This window comes from Salvelinus alpinus, chromosome 10, assembly GCF_045679555.1.
Source record: "Salvelinus alpinus chromosome 10, SLU_Salpinus.1, whole genome shotgun sequence".
Classification (NCBI taxonomy): Eukaryota; Metazoa; Chordata; class Actinopteri; order Salmoniformes; family Salmonidae; genus Salvelinus; species Salvelinus alpinus.
This window is the reverse complement of record NC_092095.1, coordinates 65,236,946-65,258,305: the sequence shown is the minus strand read 5'-3', so window position 1 is coordinate 65,258,305 and position 21,360 is coordinate 65,236,946. Positions and strand designations below refer to the sequence as shown.

Below are 21,360 nucleotides of genomic sequence, written 5' to 3'. Positions count from 1 at the left end.
CAGTGTTTTACAGTATTGTAACAGGCCTGGGCAGAAAGAATGGTAGAGGTATGGGAAATACTGGTGAACACACACACACACCCGACCCTGTAGGCTACTTTCATCATGCATTAGCACATATTGCCAATATAACATCCACCTCATCACCTTATTGTGCTGTCATGAACAACTTTGTAATTTTCTACTTAACATCGCTGTGTCCCTGATGTGTGTGAGTGTGTGCGCACGTGCAAAAACGCGTGCGTGTTTGTTCATTTGTTTGCACTTGTGTGTGTTCTCGGGCTCATCTGTGTGTGTGTTCATATGTGTGCGTGCTCCACAGCCCAACAGAGGATGGTGTGTGTGTTCATATGTGTGTGTGCTCCACAGCCCAACAGAGGATGGTGTGTGACCGGCTGTGTTCTGAAGATGGTTGCTGGGGTCCAGGGCCTGACCAGTGCCTCTCCTGTCGTTACTTTAGTCGAGGACGTTCCTGTGTGCCGTCCTGCAACCTCTATGACGGGTGAGTTGACCAATCACATCCTCAGAATGACAGGACCTGACCAGTGCTGCTGGGGCGATATTGACCAATGAATGGAGAGATGTAAGACATAACAGTATTGAATGTATGTTGGGTTTCATTCAAATAATTGTAGGTAGATATTTCCATTCTGGACACTTAAAAGATCTGTGATTACAACAAGGAATACTTCTTCGTAGTCTTCCTCTCTTCCTCACCATATCCTGACTGGGTGGAAATAATGAAAATGCCCTGAATTACAATACAATTAGCTTGTTCTGGGTGAATAAACAAACGTGACTCTTGCGGTGGCAGGTTAGGCTGTCCTCACAGGGGGAACCAGGGTCTGGAGTCAGGTTAGGCTGTCCTCACAGGGGGAACCAGGATCTGGTGTCAGGTTAGCCTGTCCCCACCGGGGGAATCAGGGTCTGGAGTCAGGTTAGCCTGTCCTCACAGGGGGAATCAGGGTCTGGAGTCAGGTTAGGCTGTCCTCACAGGGGGAACCAGGGTCTGGAGTCAGGTTAGGCTGTCCTCACAGGGGGAACCAGGGTCTGGAGTCAGGTTAGCCTGTCCTCACAGGGGGAACCAGGGTCTGGTGTCAGGTTAGGCTGTCCTCACAGGGGGAACCAGGGTCTGGAGTCAGGTTAGGCTGTCCCCACCGGGGGAATCAGGGTCTGGAGTCAGGTTAGCCTGTCCTCACAGGGGGAATCAGGGTCTGGAGTCAGGTTAGGCTGTCCTCACAGGGGGAACCAGGGTCTGGAGTCAGGTTAGGCTGTCCTCACAGGGGGAACCAGGGTCTGGTGTCAGGTTAGCCTGTCCTCACAGGGGGAATCAGGGTCTGGTGTCAGGTTAGCCTGTCCTCACAGGGGGAACCAGGGTCTGGTGTCAGGTTAGCCTGTCCTCACAGGGGGAACCAGGATCTGGTGTCAGGTTAGGCTGTCCTCACAGGGGGAACCAGGGTCTGGAGTCAGGTTAGCCTGTCCTCACAGGGGGAACCAGGGTCTGGTGTCAGGTTTTCCTCACAGGGGGAACCAGGGTCTGGTGTCAGGTTAGCCTGTCCTCACAGGGGGAACCAGGGTCTGGTGTCAGGTTAGGCTTTCCTCACAGGGGGAACCAGGGTCTGGTGTCAGGTTAGGCTTTCCTCACAGGGGGAATCGGGGTCTGGAGTCAGGTTAGCCTGTCCTCACAGGGGGAACCAGGGTTTGGTGTCAGGTTAGCCTGTCCCCACAGGGGGAATCCGGGTCTGGAGTCAGGTTAGGCTGTCCTCACAGGGGGAACCAGGGTCTGGTGTCAGGTTAGCCTGTCCTCACAGGGGGAACCAGGGTCTGGTGTCAGGTTAGCCTGTCCTCACAGGGGGAATCAGGGTCTGGTGTCAGGTTAGGCTGTCCTCACAGGGGGAACCAGGGTCTGGTGTCAGGTTAGCCTGTCCTCACAGGGGGAACCAGGGTCTGGAGTCAGGTTAGGCTGTCCTCACAGGGGGAATCAGGGTCTGGTGTCAGGTTAGCCTGTCCTCACAGGGGGAACCAGGGTCTGGAATCAGGTTAGCCTGTCCTCACAGAGGGAACCAGGGTCTGGAGTCAGGTTAGGCTGTCCTCACAGGGGGAACCAGGGTCTGGAGTCAGGTTAGGCTGTCCTCACAGGGGGAACCAGGGTCTGGAGTCAGGTTAGGCTGTCCTCACAGGGGGAACCAGGGTCTGGAGTCAGGTTAGGCTGTCCTCACAGGGGGAACCAGGGTCTGGAGTCAGGTTAGGCTGTCCTCACAGGGGGAACCAGGGTCTGGAGTCAGGTTAGGCTGTCCTCACAGAGGGAACCAGTGTCTGTGTTTCTCCATCATGCCCAGTTCTCCTCTCAGTGTGCTGTATGTGGGAGGGGTTTGAAGTCGCAGGAAAAACAGCTCACAGCTGAGACTTTGAAGAAGATGAAGAGGAGGAGGGGGGTAAAGAGCAGCTGGATAATGACGTCCTCTGTGAGAACCGAGCTGTGATCACGTGGAGAGGCAGGAGGCAGCAGGCAGGAGGTGGTACATGACATCTTGATCGATCGGCTTACCTCGTAGACAGAGCACTGCAGACATGCACTAGACCTGTGTTCAACAGTATGTGTTGTCCTCCCAATGCTTTAGCTGCTCTTCATTGAGCTCACATGCAAAATGCAAACCCTGCCAATCTGGCCTTCCTATAGCCTCCTATAGCCCTCCTATAGCCTCATATAGCCTTCCTGTAGTCCTCCTATAGCCTCCTGTAGCCTCCTGTAATCCTCCTTAGCCCTCCTATAGCCCTCCTATAGCCTCCTATAGCCCTCCTATAGCATCCTATAGCCTCCTATAGCCCTCCTATAGCCTCCTATAGCCCTCCTATAGCCTCCTATATCCTTCCTATAGCCCTCCTATAGCCCTCCTATAGCCTCATGTAGCCTCCTATAGCCCTACTATAGCCCCATGTAGCCCTCCTATAGCCCTCCTATAGCCCTCCTACAGCCCTCCTATAGCCTCCAATAGCCCTCATATAGCCTCCTATAGCCTCCTGTAAACCTCCTGTAGCCCTCCTATATCCTCCTATAGCCTCCTATACCCTCCTATAGCCTCAGATAGCCTTCCTATAGCCCTCCTATAGCCCTCCTACAGCCTCATATAGCCTTCCTGTAGCCTCCTATAGCCCTACTATAGCCCCATGTAGCCCTCCTATAGCCTCCTGTAGCCTTCCTATAGCCTCCTATAGCCCTCCTATAGCCTCCTATAGCCCTCCTATAGCCTCCTATAGCCTCTTATAGCCCTCCTATAGCCCTCCTATAGCCCTCCTATAGCATCCTGTAGCCCTCCTATAGCCCTCCTATAGCCGCCTATAGCCTCCTGTAGCCTCCTATAGCCTCCTATAGCCCTCCTATAGCCTTCCTATAGCCTCCTATAGCCTTCCTATAGCCCTCCTGTAGCCCTCCTATAGCCCTCCTATAGCCCTCCTATAGCCCTCCTATAGCCTCCTATAGCCCTCCTATAGCCTCCTATAGCCCTCCTATAGCCTTCTATAGCCCTCCTATAGCTTCCTGTAGCCCTCCTATAGCCTCCTATAGCCCTCCTATAGCCCTCCTATAGCCTCCTGTAGCCCTCCTATAGCCTTCTATAGCCCTCCTATAGCTTCCTGTAGCCCTCCTATAGCCTCCTATAGCCCTCCTATAGCCCTCCTATAGCCTCCTATAGCCCTCCTATAGCCCTCCTATAGCCTCCTGTAGCCCTCCTATAGCCTTCTATAGCCCTCCTATAGCCTCCTATAGCCCTCCTATAGCCTCCTATATCCTTCCTATAGCCCTCCTATAGCCCTCATATAGCCTTCCTGTAGCCTCCTATAGCCCTACTATAGCCCCATGTAGCCCTCCTATAGCCTCCTGTAGCCTTCCTATAGCCTCCTATAGCCCTCCTATAGCCTCCTATAGCCCTCCTATAGCCTCCTATAGCCTCTTATAGCCCTCCTATAGCCCTCCTATAGCCCTCCTATAGCATCCTGTAGCCCTCCTATAGCCCTCCTATAGCCGCCTATAGCCTCCTGTAGCCTCCTATAGCCTCCTATAGCCCTCCTATAGCCTTCCTATAGCCTCCTATAGCCTTCCTATAGCCCTCCTGTAGCCCTCCTATAGCCCTCCTATAGCCCTCCTATAGCCCTCCTATAGCCTCCTATAGCCCTCCTATAGCCTCCTATAGCCCTCCTATAGCCTTCTATAGCCCTCCTATAGCTTCCTGTAGCCCTCCTATAGCCTCCTATAGCCCTCCTATAGCCCTCCTATAGCCTCCTGTAGCCCTCCTATAGCCTTCTATAGCCCTCCTATAGCTTCCTGTAGCCCTCCTATAGCCTCCTATAGCCCTCCTATAGCCCTCCTATAGCCTCCTATAGCCCTCCTATAGCCCTCCTATAGCCTCCTGTAGCCCTCCTATAGCCTTCTATAGCCCTCCTATAGCCTCCTATAGCCCTCCTATAGCCTCCTATATCCTTCCTATAGCCCTCCTATAGCCCTCCTATAGCCCTCCTATAGCCTCCTATAGACCTCATATAGCCTCCTATAGCCTCCTGTAGCCCTCCTGTAGCCCTCCTACAGCCTCCTAAAGCCTCCTATAGCCCTCCTATAGCCCTCCTATAGCCCTCCTATATCCCTCCTATAGCCCTCCTATAGCCTCCTATAGCCCTCCTATAGCCTCCTGTAGCCCTCCTATAGCCTTCTATATCCTTCCTATATCCCTCCTATAGCCCTCCTATAGCCTCCTATAGCCCTCCTATAGCCTCCTGTAGCCCTCCTATAGCCTTCTATAGCCCTCCTATAGCTTCCTGTAGCCCTCCTATAGCCTCCTGTAAACCTCCTGTAGCCCTCCTATATCCTCCTATAGCCTCCTATACCCTCCTATAGCCTCAGATAGCCTTCCTATAGCCCTCCTATAGCCCTCCTACAGCCTCATATAGCCTTCCTGTAGCCTCCTATAGCCCTCCTATAGCCTCCTGTAGCCTCCTATAGCCCTACTATAGCCCCATGTAGCCCTCCTATAGCCTCCTGTAGCCTTCCTATAGCCTCATATAGCCCTCCTATAGCCTCCTATAGCCCTCCTATAGCCTCCTATAGCCTCTTATAGCCCTCCTATAGCCCTCCTATAGCCCTCCTATAGCATCCTGTAGCCCTCCTATAGCCCTCCTATAGCCGCCTATAGCCTCCTGTAGCCTCCTATAGCCTCCTATAGCCCTCCTATAGCCTTCCTATAGCCTCCTATAGCCTTCCTATAGCCCTCCTGTAGCCCTCCTATAGCCCTCCTATAGCCCTCCTATAGCCCTCCTATAGCCCTCCTATAGCCCTCCAATAGCCTCCTATAGCCCTCCTATAGCCTCCTATAGCCTCCTATAGCCCTCCTATAGCCCTCCTATAGCCTCCTATATCCTTCCTATATCCCTCCTATAGCCCTCCTATAGCCTCCTATAGCCCTCCTATAGCCTCCTGTAGCCCTCCTATAGCCCTCCTATAGCCCTCCTATAGCTTCCTGTAGCCCTCCTATAGCCTTCCTATAGCCTCCTATAGCCCTCCTATAGCCTCCTGTAGCCCTCCTATAGCCTTCTATAGCCCTCCTATAGCTTCCTGTAGCCCTCCTATAGCCCTCCTATAGCCTCCTGTAGCCTCCTATAGCCCTCCTATAGCCTTCCTATAGCCCTCCTATAGCCCTCCTATAGCCGCCTATAGCCTCCTATAGCCTCCTATAGCCCTCCTATAGCCTTCCTATAGCCTCCTATAGCCTTCCTATAGCCCTCCTGTAGCCTTCCTATAGCCCTCCTGTAGCCCTCCTATAGCCCTCCTATAGCCCTCCTATAGCCGCCTATAGCCTCCTATAGCCCTCCTATAGCCTCCTATAGCCCTCCTATAGCCTCCTATAGCCCTCCTATAGCCTTCTATAGCCCTCCTATAGCTTCCTGTAGCCCTCCTATAGCCTCCTATAGCCCTCCTATAGCCTCCTATAGCCCTCCTATAGCCCTCCTATAGCCTCCTATAGCCCTCCTATAGCCCTCCTATAGCCTCCTGTAGCCCTCCTATAGCCTTCTATAGCCCTCCTAAAGCCTCCTATAGCCCTCCTATAGCCTCCTATATCCTTCCTATAGCCCTCCTATAGCCCTCCTATAGCCTCCTATAGACCTCATATAGCCTCCTATAGCCTCCTGTAAACCTCCTGTAGCCCTCCTACAGCCTCCTAAAGCCTCCTATAGCCCTCCTATAGCCCTCCTATAGCCCTCCTATAGCCTCCTATAGACCTCATATAGCCTCCTATAGCCTCCTGTAAACCTCCTGTAGCCCTCCTACAGCCTCCTATAGCCCTCCTATAGCCTCCTATAGACCTCATATAGCCTCCTATAGCCTCCTGTAAACCTCCTGTAGCCCTCCTATAGCCCTCCTATAGCCTCAGATAGCCTTCCTATAGCCCTCCTATAGCCCTCCTATAGCCTCATATAGCCTTCCTGTAGCCTCCTATAGCCCTCCTATAGCCCCATATAGCCCCATATAGCCCTCCTATAGCCTCCTGTAGCCCTCCTATAGCCCTCCTATAGCCTCATATAGCCTTCCCATACCCTCCTCTAGCCCTCCTATAGCCTCCTATAGCCCTCCTATAGCCTCCTATATCCTTCCTATATCCCTCCTATAGCCCTCCTATAGCCTCCTATAGCCCTCCTATAGCCTCCTGTAGCCCTCCTATAGCCTTCTATAGCCCTCCTATAGCTTCCTGTAGCCCTCCTATAGCCTTCCTATAGCCTCCTATAGCCTCCTATAGCCCTCCTATAACCTCCTATAGCATCCTATAGCCCTCCTATAGCCTCCTGTAGCCCTCCTATAGCCTTCTATAGCCCTCCTATAGCTTCCTGTAGCCCTCCTATAGCCTTCCTATAGCCTCCTATAGCCCTCCTATAGCCTCCTGTAGCCCTCCTATAGCCTTCTATAGCCCTCCTATAGCTTCCTGTAGCCCTCCTATAGCCCTCCTATAGCCTCCTGTAGCCCTCCTATAGCCCTCCTATAGCCTCCTATAGACCTCATATAGCCTCCTATAGCCTCCTGTAAACCTCCTGTAGCCCTCCTAAAGCCTCCTATAGCCCTCCTATAGCCTCCTATAGACCTCATATAGCATCCTATAGCCTCCTGTAAACCTCCTGTAGCCCTCCTATAGCCCTCCTATAGCCTCAGATAGCCTTCCTATAGCCCTCCTATAGCCCTCCTATAGCCTCATATAGCCTTCCTGTAGCCTCCTATAGCCCTCCTATAGCCCCATATAGCCCCATATAGCCTCCTGTAGCCCTCCTATAGCCCTCCTATAGCCTCATATAGCCTTCCCATACCCTCCTCTAGCCCTCCTATAGCCTCCTATAGCCCTCCTATAGCCTCCTATATCCTTCCTATATCCCTCCTATAGCCCTCCTATAGCCTCCTATAGCCCTCCTATAGCCTCCTGTAGCCCTCCTATAGCCTTCTATAGCCCTCCTATAGCTTCCTGTAGCCCTCCTATAGCCTTCCTATAGCCTCCTATAGCCTCCTATAGCCCTCCTATAGCCTTCCTATAGCCTCCTATAGCCTCCTATAGCCCTCCTATAGCCCTCCTATAACCTCCTATAGCATCCTATAGCCCTCCTATAGCCTCCTGTAGCCCTCCTATAGCCTTCTATAGCCCTCCTATAGCCTTCCTATAGCCTCCTATAGCCCTCCTATAGCCTCCTGTAGCCCTCCTATAGCCTTCTATAGACCTCCTATAGCCTTCTATAGCCCTCCTATAGCTTCCTGTAGCCCTCCTATAGCCTCCTGTAGCCCTCCTATAGCCCTCCTATAGCCTCATATAGCCTTCCTATACCCTCCTCTAGCCCTCCTATAGCCTCCTATAGCCCTCCTATAGCCTCCTATATCCTTCCTATAGCCCTCCTATATCCCTCCTATAGCCTCCTATAGCCTCCTATAGCCCTCCTATAGCCCTCCTATAGCCTCCTATAGCCCTCCTATAGCCGCCTATAGCCGTCCTATAGCCTCCTATAGCCCTCCTATAGCCTCCTATAGCCCCCTGTAACCCTCCTATAGCCTTCCTATAGCCTCCTATAGCCTCCTATAGCCCTCCTATAGCCCTCATATAGCCTCCTATAGCCTCCTATAGCCCTCCTATAGCCTCCTGTAGCCCTCCTATAGCCTTCTATAGCCCTCCTATAGCTTCCTGTAGCCCTCATATAGCCTTCCTATAGCCTCCTATAGCCTCCTATAGCCCTCCTATAGCCTCCTATAGCCCTCCTATAGCCTCCTGTAGCCCTCCTATAGCCTCCTATAGCCCTCCTATAGCTTCCTGTAGCCCTCCTATAGCCTCCTATAGCCCTCCTATAGCCTCCTATAGCCTCCTGTAGCCCTCCTATAGCCTCCTATAGCCCTCCTATAGCCGCCTATAGCCCTCCTATAGCCTCATATAACCCTCCTATAGCCCTCCTATAGCCCTCCTATAGCCTCCTATAGCCCTCCTATAGCCTCCTGTAACCCTCATGTAGCCCTCCTGTAGCCCTCCTATAGCCCTTATTTAGCCTCCTGTAGCCTCCTATAGCGTCCTGTAGCCCTCCTATAGCCTCCTATAGCCTCCTGTAAACCTCCTGTATCCCTCCTGTAACCCTCCCATAGCCCTTATTTAGCCTCCTGTAGCCTCCTATAGCGTCCTGTAGCCCTCCTATTGCCTCCTATAGCCTCCTGTAGCCCTCCTATAGCCTCCTATAGCCCTCCTGTAAACCTCCTATAGCCCTCCTATAACCCTCCTCTAGCTTCCTGTATCCCTCCTATAGCCTCCTGTAGCCCTCCTATAGCCTTCCTATAACCCTCCTGTAGCCTCCTATAGCCCTGTAGCCTTCCTACAGCCTCCTATAGCCTCCTGTACTCCTCCTGTAGCCCTCCTATAACCCTCCTGTAGCCTCCTGTAGCCCTCCTATAGCCTCCTATAGCCCCGTAGCCTTCCTACAGCCTCCTATAGCCTCCTGTACTCCTCCTGTAGCCCTCCTATAACTCTCCTATAGCCTCCTATAGCCCTCCTGTAGCCATCCTATAGCCCTCCTATAGCTAATGGCTATATGCAGTCGTGGCCAAAAGTTTTGAGAATGACACAAATATTTATTTACACAAAATTTGCTGCTTCAGTGTCTTTAGATATTTTTGTCAGATGTTACTATGGAATACTGAAGTATAATTACAAGCATTTCATAAGTGTCAAAGGCTTTTATTGACAATTACGGGTAGTTGATGCAAAGAGTCAATATTTGTAGTGTTGACCCTTTTTTTTCAAGACCATTGCAATTCGCCCTGGCATGCTGTTAATTAACTTCTGGGCCACATCCTGACTGATGGCAGCCCATTCTTGCGTAATCAATGCTTGGAGATGAATGGTCTCAGGATGCTTTACTGTTGGCATGACACAGGACTGATGGTAGCGCTCACCTTGTCTTCTCCAGACAATATTTTTTCCGGATGCCCCAAACAATCGGAAAGGGGATTCATCAGAGAAAATTACTTTACCCCAGTCCTCAGCAGTCCAATCCCTGTACCTTTTGCAGAATATCAGTCTTTCCTGATGTTTTTCCTGGAGAGAAGTGGCTTCTTTGCTGCCCTTCTTGACACCAGGCCATCCTCCAAAAGTCTTTGCCTCACTGTGCGTGCAGATGCACTCACACCTGCCTGCTGCCATTCCTGAGCAAGCTCTGTACTGGTGGTGCCCCGATCCCACAGCTGAATCAACTTTAGGAGATGGTCCTGGCGTTTGCTGGACTTTCTTGGGCCCCCTGAAGCCTTCTTCACAACAATTGAACAGTTCTCCTTGAAATTCTTGATGATCCGATAAATGGTTGATTTAGGTGCAATCTTACTGGCAGCAATATCCTTGCCTGTGAAGCCCTTTTTGTGCAAAGCAATGATGACGGAACGTATTTCCTTGCAGGTAACCATGGTTGACAGAGGAAGAACAATGATTCCAAGCACCACCCTCCTTTTGAAGCTTCCAGTCTGTTTTTCGAACTCAATCAGCATGACAGAGTGATCTCCAGCCTTGTCCTCGTCAACACTCACACCTGTGTTGACGAGAGAATCACTGACATGATGTGTGCTGGTCCTTTTGTGGCAGGGCTGAAATGCAGTGGAAATGTTTTTGGGGGATTCAGTTCATTTGCATGGCAAAGAGGGACTTTGCAATTAATTGCAATTCATCTGATCACTCTTCATAACATTCTGGAGTATATGCAAATTGCCATCATACAAACTGAGGCAGCAGACTTTGTGAAAATTAATATTTGTGTCATTCTCAAAACTTTTGGCCAAAACTGTAGTCAAACTGATTGGCTTCTGGTTTTTAAAACTAGGTCTCTTTAACTCTCCATCTCTGTGCCTTTCTAAATGAGAGTCAAGTTAATTCTCACACTGAAAGGCCAGCGAATAAAAGAACGAGGAGACAGAAAGAAAAAATTGTGTGTTCTCGTGGCCGCGGGGGAACGGAGGGAGGAGGATTAGAAAACCTTGAAAGTGTTTAATTAAAAAAGTTGTTCTCGTGAGTTGGCCGTGTGGCGTCAGGTTCGCCTCTGGCGCAGGCACCACTCGACCTGAACGAGCCTCAGTCCTTCCAAATTCCTGCTAAAATGCTGCTAATCCCCATCAGCCCCTCCTCCCTGAAGACCGTGGTGTGCGTTTGGCATACACGCCCCAACCAACTGCAACGCACAAGGAAAGCCAACGAGAAGGAACCAACGGGAATGAATGGAAAGGAACATTCAATTCAGCGGGGAACAACCGATGTGGTACCTTCCTTTGTCTTCCGTGATTCTCCTCCATTTTTCTCTGAACAAAAGACAGTCTTCTTCCACCACCCAGCCTTTTCAAAAGGATTCCTCTGGACACTGCTTCCTGAGAAAAAAAATCTAATTTAGTTTAAAAAAGAGGAGAATGAAATGGAGGAGAGGAGGGTGGAGAGGTGAAGGTGGAGGTGGGAGGGAGGGAGGAAGGAAAGAGGGTGGAGGGTGGTTGGATGGTGGAGGGTGGTGGGAGGGTGGAGGGAGGAGGGTGGAGGGCGGAGAGGTGAAGGTGGAGGTGGGAGGGAGGGAGGGAGGGAGGAAGGAAGAGGGTGGAGGGGGGTTGGATGGAGGAGGGTGGTGGGAGGGTGGAGGGAGGAGGGTGGAGGGAGGGAGGGAGGGAGGAAGGTGATTGGATGGAGGAGGGAGGAGGGCGGAGAGAGGGAGGAGGGTGGAGGGAGGAGGGTGGAGGGCGGAGAGAGGGAGGAGGGTGGAGGGAGGAGGGAGGAGTGGAGAGGGAGGAGGGTGGAGGGCGGAGGGCGGAGGGAGGAAGGTGGTTGGATGGAGGAGGGAGGAGGGTGTTTGGATGGAGGAGGGTGGTGGGAGGGTGGAAGGAGGAGGGAGGAAGGTGGTTGGATGGAGGAGGGAGGAGGGTGGTTGGATGGAGGAGGGAGGAGGGTGGTTGGATGGAGGGCGGAAGGTGGTTGGATGGAGGAGGGAGGAGGGTGGAGGGTGGAGGGAGGAGGGAGGAGTGGAGAGGGAGGAGGGTGGAGGGCGGCAAGAGGGAGGAGGGAGAGGTGGAGAGGGAGGAGGGCGGAGGGTGAAAGGTGGAGGGAGGATGGAGAAGGGTGGACTACTGCCACACTGCCCTTTGGTGTGGTGGCACGCTGCTCCCTGTCCAATTGAACATGCTATTTTTATATGTACTGGCTATTTACCTGGACTGATGCTTGATCTGATGATTGGAACAGGGCGTAGAATAGATACCCTATGTGTCTCAAATGACACCCTATCCCCTATATAGTGCACTATTTCAGACCAGGGCCCATAGGGATCTGTATAGGGAATAGGGTGTCATTTGGGACTGAGACAGAGCCATGATTCCTCATCATATCTGACCCTTTCTCCAACCCATCACATCCCCTCTAATGATATACAGGATTCTCTACAATATCACGCATGCTGAATTCCAAATCAACCTCTAGCCTACTACTCCCTAGTCCCCTCTGTAGATCTCTAGAGGAGACTAGATTGGACGTTTCCACCACCTAGCCAATCAGAAGGCAATGTGAAGCAATTACCCATAATGCTTATACAGTATCTATCCAATCTTCTCAGATATACAGGAGTGGGCTAGGGTCGATTTAGAATTGAGCAGTTGAGTAGCATTATAGAGCCATGATAAACCATTTCCCCAACTGCAAGACAGTTACAACATAACCTGAACCCATCGAACTGCTTCCATAGGCCCAGCATTTCCTTGCTGAGAGAAAGTAGGGCCTACCTGTTTGTGTACTGTACTGTATCCCTCCACTCTGCTGAGTCTTGGTCCCAGTAGGATCGACAATCTCTCACATCTGAAAAGTATACTATCGACAGCCAGCCTATTGACAGCCAGCCCCATATTCACCGACACCATCCTTCAAAGCATTATCTGATGGTGGTGCTGATGTGGACACAAACAGCGGGGTGTCGATATCCCTTCTCCTCCTCTCCTCTCCTGCCCTCATCTCCTCCTTCTCCCCTCTCTTCCCCCCTCCCCTCCTTTCTTCTTCTCCACTCCTCTCCTCTCCTCCCCTCCTATCTCCTTCTCTCCTATCTTCCCCTTCTCCCCTTCTTTCCCCTCCTCCCCTGCTCCCCTCTTCTCTGCTAAGCCTGTTACTATATCAGACTATATCAGACATATTGACTCTACTAAGCCTGTTACTGTATCAGACATATTGACTCTGCTAAGCCTGTTACTATATCAGACATATTGACTCTGCTAAGCCTGTTACTATATCAGACATATTGACTCTGCTAAGCCTGTTACTATTTCAGACATATTGACTCTACTAAGCCTGTTACTATATCAGACATAATTATTGACTCTGCTAAGCCTGCTACTATATCAGACATATTGACTCTGCTAAGCCTGTTACTATATCAGACATAATTATTGACTCTGCTAAGCCTGTTACTATATCAGACATAATTATTGACTCTGCTAAGCCTGTTACTATATCAGACATATTGACTCTGCTAAGCCTGTTATAATATCAGACATATTGACTGACTCTGCTAAGCCTGTTATAATATCAGACATATTGACTGACTCTGCTAAGCCTGTTACTATATCAGACATATTGACTCTACTAAGCCTGTTACTATATCAGACATATTGACTGACTCTGCTAAGCCTGTTATATCAGACATATTGACTCTGCTAAGCCTGTTACTATATCAGACATAATTATTGACTCTGCTAAGCCTGTTACTATATCAGATATAATTATTGACTCTGCTAAGCATGTTACTATATCAGACATATTGACTCTGCTAAGCCTGTTATAATATCAGACATATTGACTGACTCTGCTAAGCCTGTTACTATATCAGACATATTGACTGACTCTGCTAAGCCTGTTACTATATCAGACATATTGACTCTGCTAAGCCTGTTACTATATCAGACATATTGACTCTACTAAGCCTGTTACTATATCAGACATATTGACTGACTCTGCTAAGCCTGTTACTATATCAGACATATTGACTCTGCTAAGCCTGTTACTATTTCAGACATATTGACTCTGCTAAGCCTGTTACTATATCAGACATATTGACTCTACTAAGCCTGCTACTATATCAGACATATTGACTCTGCTAAGCCTGTTACTATATTAGACATATTGACTCTGCTAAGCCTGTTACTATATTAGACATATTGACTCTGCTAAGCCTGTTACTATATCAGACATATTGACTCTGCTAAGCCTGTTACTATTTCAGACATATTGACTCTACTAAGCCTGCTACTATATCAGACATATTGACTCTGCTAAGCCTGTTACTATATTAGACATATTGACTCTGCTAAGCCTGTTACTATTTCAGACATATTGACTCTGCTAAGCCTGTTACTATATCAGACATATTGACTCTGCTAAGCCTGTTACTGTATCAGACATATTGACTCTGCTAAGCCTGTTACTATATCAGACATATTGACTCTGCTAAGCCTGTTACTATATCAGACATATTGACTCTGCTAAGCCTGTTACTATATCAGACATATTGACTCTGCTACTCCGGTTACTATATCAGACATATTGACTCTGCTAAGCCTGTTACTATATCAGACATATTGACTCTGCTAAGCCTGCTACTATATCAGACATATTGACTCTGCTACGCCTGTTACTATAACAGACATATTGACTCTGCTAAGCCTGTTACTATATCAGACATATTGACTCTACTAAGCCTGTTACTATATCAGACATATTGACTCTGCTAAGCCTGTTACTATATCAGACATATTGACTCTGCTAAGCCTGTTACTATATCAGACATATTGACTCTGCTAAGCCTGTTACTATATCAGACATATTGACTCCGCTAAGCCTGTTACTATATCAGACATATCGACTCCGCTAAGCCTGTTACTATATCAGACATATTGACTCCGCTAAGCCTGTTACTATATCAGACATATTGACTCCACTAAGCCTGTTACTATATCAGACATATTGACTCCGCTAAGCCTGTTACTATTTCAGACATATTGACTCTGCTAAGCCTGTTACTATATCAGACATATTGACTCCGCTAAGCCTGTTACTATATCAGACATATTGACTCTGCTAAGCCTGTTACTTTATCAAACATATTGACTCTGCTAAGCCTGTTACTATATCAGACATATTGACTCTGCTAAGCCTGTTACTATATCAGACATATTGACTCTGCTAAGCCTGTTACTATATCAGACATATTGACTCTGCTAAGCCTGTTATAATATCAGACATATTGAGGCTGCTAAGCCTGTTACTATATCAGATATAATGACTCTGCTAAGCCTGTTACTATATCAGACATAATTATTGACTCCGCTAAGCCTGTTACTATATCAGACATATTGACTCTGCTAAGCCTGTTACTATATCAGACATATTGACTCTGCTAAGCCTGTTACTATATCAGACATATTTACTCTGCTAAGCCTGTTACTATATCAGACATATTGACTCCGCTAAGCCTGTTACTATATCAGACATATTGACTCTGCTAAGCCTGTTACTATATTAGACATATTGACTCTTCTAAGCCTGTTACTATATTAGACATAATTATTGACTCTGCTAAGCCTGTTTTCTCTCTCTCTCTCTCTCTCTCTCTCTCTCTCTCTCTCTCTCTCTCTATCTCTCTCTCTCTCTCTCTCTCTCTCTCTCTCTCTCTCTCCTCTTTAGAGATGAGCGTGAGTTTACCAATGGTTCAGTATGTCTGGAGTGTGACAGCCAGTGTGAGAAGTCTCAGGACAAGACCATGACCTGCCTCGGAACGGTAAGTAGAATGATCACCACGGCAACTGTCATCGGTGTTCCACCTAGCCCTGAACCTTTGTGTTCTTTGGGTGCAGGTTGACGTTTATTGTCATGGATCTTGTCCTGGAGGCAGAACTGAGCCATTTCCCCTTAGATAGGCCAGCTGCAAAGTCAAAATTGGCTCTATTGTAAAAATGTATGAAAAGCTTCTTGGTCTCAATTTAAGGTTATGGTTAGGGTTAGGCATTAGGGTTAGCAGTAAGGTTATGGTTAGGCATTAGGGTTAGCAGTAAGGTTATGGTTAGGGTTAGGCATTAGGGTTAGCAGTAAGGTTAGGGTTAGGCATTAGGGTTAGCAGTAAGGTTATGGTTAGGGTTAGGCATTAGGGTTAGCAGTAAGGTTAGGGTTAGGCATTAGGGTTAGCAGTAAGGTTATGGTTAGGGTTAGGCATTAGGGTTAGCAGTAAGGTTATGGTTAGGGTTAGGCATTAGGGTTAGCAGTAAGGTTATGGTTAGGGTTAGGCATTCGGGTTAGCAGTAAGGTTATGGTTAGGGTTAGGCATTCGGGTTAGCAGTAAGGTTATGGTTAGGGTTAGGCATTAGGGTTAGCAGTAAGGTTATGGTTAGGGTTATGGTTAGGGTTATGGTTAGGGTTATGGTTAGGGTTAGGGTTAGGGTTAAGGTTAGGCATTAGGGTTAGGAGTAAGGTTATGGTTAGGGTTATGGTTAGGGTTAAGGTCAGGGTTAAGGTTAAGGTTAGGGTTAGGGTTAAGGTTAGGCATTAGGGTTAGCAGTAAGGTTATGGTTAGGGTTAAGGTTAGGGTTAAGGTTAGGGTTAGGGTTAAGGTTAGGGTTAGGGTTAAGGTTAGGCATTAGGGTTAGCAGTAAGGTTAGGGTTAGGGTTAAGGTTAGGGTTAGGGTTAAGGTTAGGGTTAAGGTTAGGGTTAGGCATTAGGGTTAGCAGTAAGGTTATGGTTAGGGTTAAGGTTAGGGTTAAGGTTAGGGTTAGGCATTAGGGTTAGCAGTAAGGTTATGGTTAGGGTTAGGGTTAGGGTTAGGGTTAGGGTTAAGGTTAGGGTTAAGGTTAGGGTTAGGCATTAGGGTTAGCAGTACGGTTATGGTTAAGTTTAGGTTTAAAATCAGATTTTATGACTTTGTGGCTGTGCCAGATTGGGATCAATCTGCAGAGCTGCCTCCAGAACAGACCCCTTGTTGATGTCACATCCTGTCTGGAGAGTTTGACTTTTAGTAGTTACAGTGTACTGTACTGTTAGGCCACTGAGTTTTTCCTGACTACACAACGTAACCAACTGTTATGCGTACTGATCAGGGGAGATGTTCCTGAACGCCACAAATCTGGTTTTATGGAGATAAATAAAGTACCACGTCAGCTACGAAGGTAAAACGCATTCCAGAAGGATATGTGTTTTTGACAGCCTCTAACCTTCCACAGCGAACGCACCAGAAGTCCCTCATCCATTCCCACCTGCCCTCTTCTAAATGCTAGAATTTCCCTTTAAAATGCCACCCGGTTGAAAGCCCTTGAAACCCCCCACGTCCCTCTCTCTCCACCTGGATCTATAACAACCCAAGGTTGATTTACATCATCTCCCCTGCCACGTAGGAGGACTCTAATCTTGTTTTATATGTGGCGTATGGACAGTGGTGTATAACTCTCCATGGTTTAGGGCTCATGATATATCCAGCTGTCATGGAGCCCCTGTTTTACAGGCCCCTGTTAAAGCCCTATTTGTGGAATGTGATACTTGTGTAAAGAACCCCCGGGGGAGGACAGGGAGGAGTGGAGGAAAATAGTCTCTCTGACGGTGATACGCAGTGTTTCACCGTGTCTTGCAGTGTCTCCTGCAGTCCAGTCACAGCTCAGAAGTAAATAACACAGGTGTCAATCATCAGATGCATGAATGCACACACACACACACACACACACACACACACACACACACACACACACACACACACACACACACACACACACACACACACACACACACACACACACACACACACACACACACACACACACACACACACACAGTCAGAGAGACACAATACATAGACACAGCTCGGCAGGGAGATAGTGTACTTCCTCCCCCCTCTCCTCTTCCTTCTCCTCTTCATTCTCCTTCTTCTCCTCCTCTTCCTCCTCTTCCATCTCTCTCCCTCTACCTCTCAGGGCCCAGATCAATGTGTGACCTGTCTTCACTTCAAAGACGGGCCCAACTGTGTGGAAAAGTGCCCCGACGGCCTCCAAGGCACCAACAGCTTCATCTTCAAATATGCCGAGGCCAACAACGAGTGTCACCACTGCCACGCCAACTGCACCCAAGGGTACGAGAAAAGAGAGAGAGAGAGAGAGAGAGAGAGAGAGAGAGAGAGAGAGAGAGAGAGAGAGAGAGAGAGAGAGAGAGAGAGAGAGAGAGAGAGAGAGAGAGAGAGAGAGAGAGAGAGAGAGAGAGAGAGAGAGAGAGAGAGAGAGAGAGAGAGAGAGAGAGAGATAGATAGATAGATAGATAGATAGATAGATAGATAGATAGATAGATAGATAGATAGATAGATAGATAGATAGATAGATAGATAGATAGATAGATAGATAGATAGATAGATAGATAGATAGATAGATAGATAGATAGATAGATAGATAGATAGATAGATAGAGAGGAGGAGGCTTAGGACGGAGGATCAAGAGATGGACAGATGATCTCTCTCTCTCTCTCTCTCTCTCTCTCTCTCTCTCTCTCTCCTGCTCTCTCAATTCAATTCAAAGGGCTTTATTGGCATGGGAAACATGTTAACATTGCCAAAGCAAGTGAAGTTGATAATAAACAAAAGTGAAATGAACAATCAGAAAAGAACAGTAAACATTACACAAAACTTTCAAAAGAATAAAGACATTACAAATGTCATTATGTCTGCATACAGTATTGTAACAATGTCAAAATAGTTAAAGTAAAAAAGGGAAAATAAATAAACATAAATATGGGTTGTATTTACAATGGTGTTTGTTCTTCACTGGTTGCCCTTTTCTTGTGGCAACAGGTCACAAATCTTGCTGCTGTGAAGGCACACTGTGGAATTTCACCCAATAGATATGGGAGTTATTGGATTTGGATTTGTGACCTGGATTTGTGATTTGTTTTCAAATTCTTTGGTCTGTGTAATCTGAGGGAAATATGTGTCTCTAATACGGTCACACATTGGGCAGGAGGTTAGGAATGCAGCTCAGTTTCCACCTCATTTTGTGGGCAGTGTGCACATAGCCTGTCTTCTCTTGAGAGCAAGATCTGCCTACGGCGGCCTCTCTCAATAGCAAGGCTATGCTCACTGAGTCTGTACAAAGTCAAAGCTTTCCTTAAGTTTGGGTCAGTCACAGTGGTAAGGTATTCTGCCACTGTGTACTCTATGTTTAGGGCCAAATAGCATTCTAGTTTGCTCTGTTTTTTTAAGGGACTCTTCTTTAGCCTCATTTCTCTGTAGGTGATGGCGTTGTTATGGAAGGTTTTGGAATCGCTTCCTTTTAGGTGGTTGTAGAATTTAACGTCTCTTTTCAGGATTTTGATCATTAGCGGGTATCGTTGTAATTCTTCTCTGCATGCATTATTTGGTATTTTACGTTATACACAGAGGATATTTTTTCACAATTCTGCATGCAGAGTCACAAGTTGGTGTTTGTCCCATTTTGTCAATTCTTGGTTGGTGAGGTTCTATAACTGATTCAAGTGTTTTTTGCCAGATCCTCATTGGGATGTCAAATTGTATGTTCCTTTTGATGGCATAGAATGCCCTTCTTGCCTTGTCTCTCAGATCGTTCACAGCTTTGTGGAAGTTACTTGTGGCGCTGATGTTTAGGCCGAGGTATGTATATTTTTTTGTGTGCTCTAGGGTAACGGTGTCTAGATGGAATTTGTATTTGTGCGCCTGGCGACTGGACCTTTTTAGTAACACTGTCAGGACCCCGGTCTAACAGACACTGTGCAGAATATCTAGGTGCTGTTGTAGGCCCTCCTTGGTTGGGGACAGAAGCACCAGATCATCAGCCAACGGTAGACGTTTGACATCAGATTGTAGTAGATTGAGGGCAGGTGCTGCAGGCTGTTCTTCTGCCCTCACCAAGTCATTGATATATACACTGAGTATACAAAACATTAAGAACACCTGCTCTTTCCATGGCATAGACTGACCAGGTGAATCCAGGTGAAAGCTATGATCCCTTATTGATGTCACTTGTTAAATCTCTTCAATCAGTGTAGATGAAGGTGAGGAGACAGGTTAAAGAAGGATTTGTTTTCAAGACAATAGAGACATTGATTGTGTGCCAGTCTGAGGGTAAAATACATACGTTTTAAGTGCCTTTGAATGGGGGTATGGTAGTACAGTGGCTTGCGAAAGTATTCACCCCACTTGGTATTTTTTCTATTTCGTTGCCTTACAACCTGGAATTAAAATTGATTTTTTTTTAGGGTTTGTGTCATTTGATTTACACAACATGCCTACTTTGAAGGTGCACTTTGAAGGTGCAAACTATTTTTCATTGTGAAACAAACGAGAAATAAGACAAGACAACTGAAAACTTGAGCATGCATAACTATTCACCCCCCCAACGTTAATACTTTGTAGAGGAACCTTTTGTAGCAATTACAGCTGCAAGTCTCTTGGGGTATGTCTCTATAAGCTTGGCACATCTAGCCACTGGGATTTTTCACATTCTTCAAGGCAAAACTGCTCCAGCTCATTCAAGTTGGATGGGTTCCGCTGGTGTACAGCAATCTTTAAGTTATACCACAGATTCTCATTTGGATTGAGGTCTGGACTTTGACTAGGCCATTCCAAGACATTTAAATGCTTCCCCTTAAATCACCCACGTGTTGCTTGAGCAGTATGCTTAGGGTCATTGTCCTGCTGGAAGGTGAACCTCCGTCCCAATCTCAAATCTCTGGACGACTGAAACAGGTTTCCCTCAAGAATTTCCCTATATTTAGCTCCATCCATCATTCCTTCAATTCTGACCAGTTTCCCAGTCCCTGCTGATGAAAAACAACCCCACAGGATGGTGTTCTCGGGGTGATGGGAGGTGTTGGGTTTGCCACAGACATAGCATTTTCCTTGGTGGCCAAAAATCTCAATTTTAGTCTCATCTGACCAGAGTACCTTCTTCCATCTGTTTGGGGAGTCTCGCACATGCCTTTTGGCGAACACCAAACATGTTTGCAATTTTTTTTCTTTAAGCAATGGCTTTTTTTCTGGCCACTCTTCCGTAAAGCCCAGCTCTGTGGGGTGTACGGCTTAAAGTGGTAATATGGACATATACTCCAATCTCCATTACGGAGCTTTGCAGCTCCTTCGGGGTTATCTTTGGTCTCTTTGTTGCCTCTCTGATTATAGCCCTCCTTGCCTGGTCCATTAGTTTTGGTGGGCGGCCCTCTCTTGGCAGGTTTGTTGTGGTGCCATATCCTTTCCATTCTTTAATAATGGATTTAATGGTGCCCAGTGGAATGTTCAAAGTTTCTGATATTTTTTTATAATCCAACCCTAATCTATACTTCCCCACAACTTTGTCCCTAACCTGTTTGGAGAGCTCATTGGTCTTCATGGTGCCGCTTGCTTGCTGGTGCCACTTGATTAGTGGCGTTGCAGACTCTGGGGCCTTTCAGAGCAGGTGTATATATCCTGAGATCATGTGACAGATCATGTGACACTTAGAATCCACACAGGTAGACTTTATTTAACTAATTTTGTGACTTCTGAAGGTAATTGGTTGCACCAGATCTTATTTAGGGGCATCATTGCAAAGGGGGTGAATACATATGCACGCACCACTTTTTATATATTTTTTGAAACAAGTTATTTTTTTCATTTCACTTCACCAATTTGGATTTTGTGTATGTCCATTGTGTACATACACTATTTTGTGTATGTCCATTATGTGAAATCCAAATAAAAATCAATTTAAATTACAGGTTGTAATGCAACAAAATAGGAAAAACGCCAAGGGGGGTGAATACTTTTGCAAGGCACTGTAGGTGCCAAGC

General features: G+C 47.5%; 1 protein-coding gene across 1 annotated transcript in view; it reads left to right on the top strand.

Annotated features, from left to right (window-relative positions):
- Positions 1-21,360, top strand: part of LOC139532648 (receptor tyrosine-protein kinase erbB-4-like) — a 686,205-nt gene that overhangs the window by 540,195 nt on the left and 124,650 nt on the right. The window contains exons 13-15 of the mRNA XM_071330551.1: positions 370-502; positions 15,240-15,333; positions 17,508-17,662. Of these exons, the coding sequence (XP_071186652.1) occupies positions 370-502; positions 15,240-15,333; positions 17,508-17,662 (382 nt within the window). The remainder of the gene's footprint in view (positions 1-369; positions 503-15,239; positions 15,334-17,507; positions 17,663-21,360) is intronic.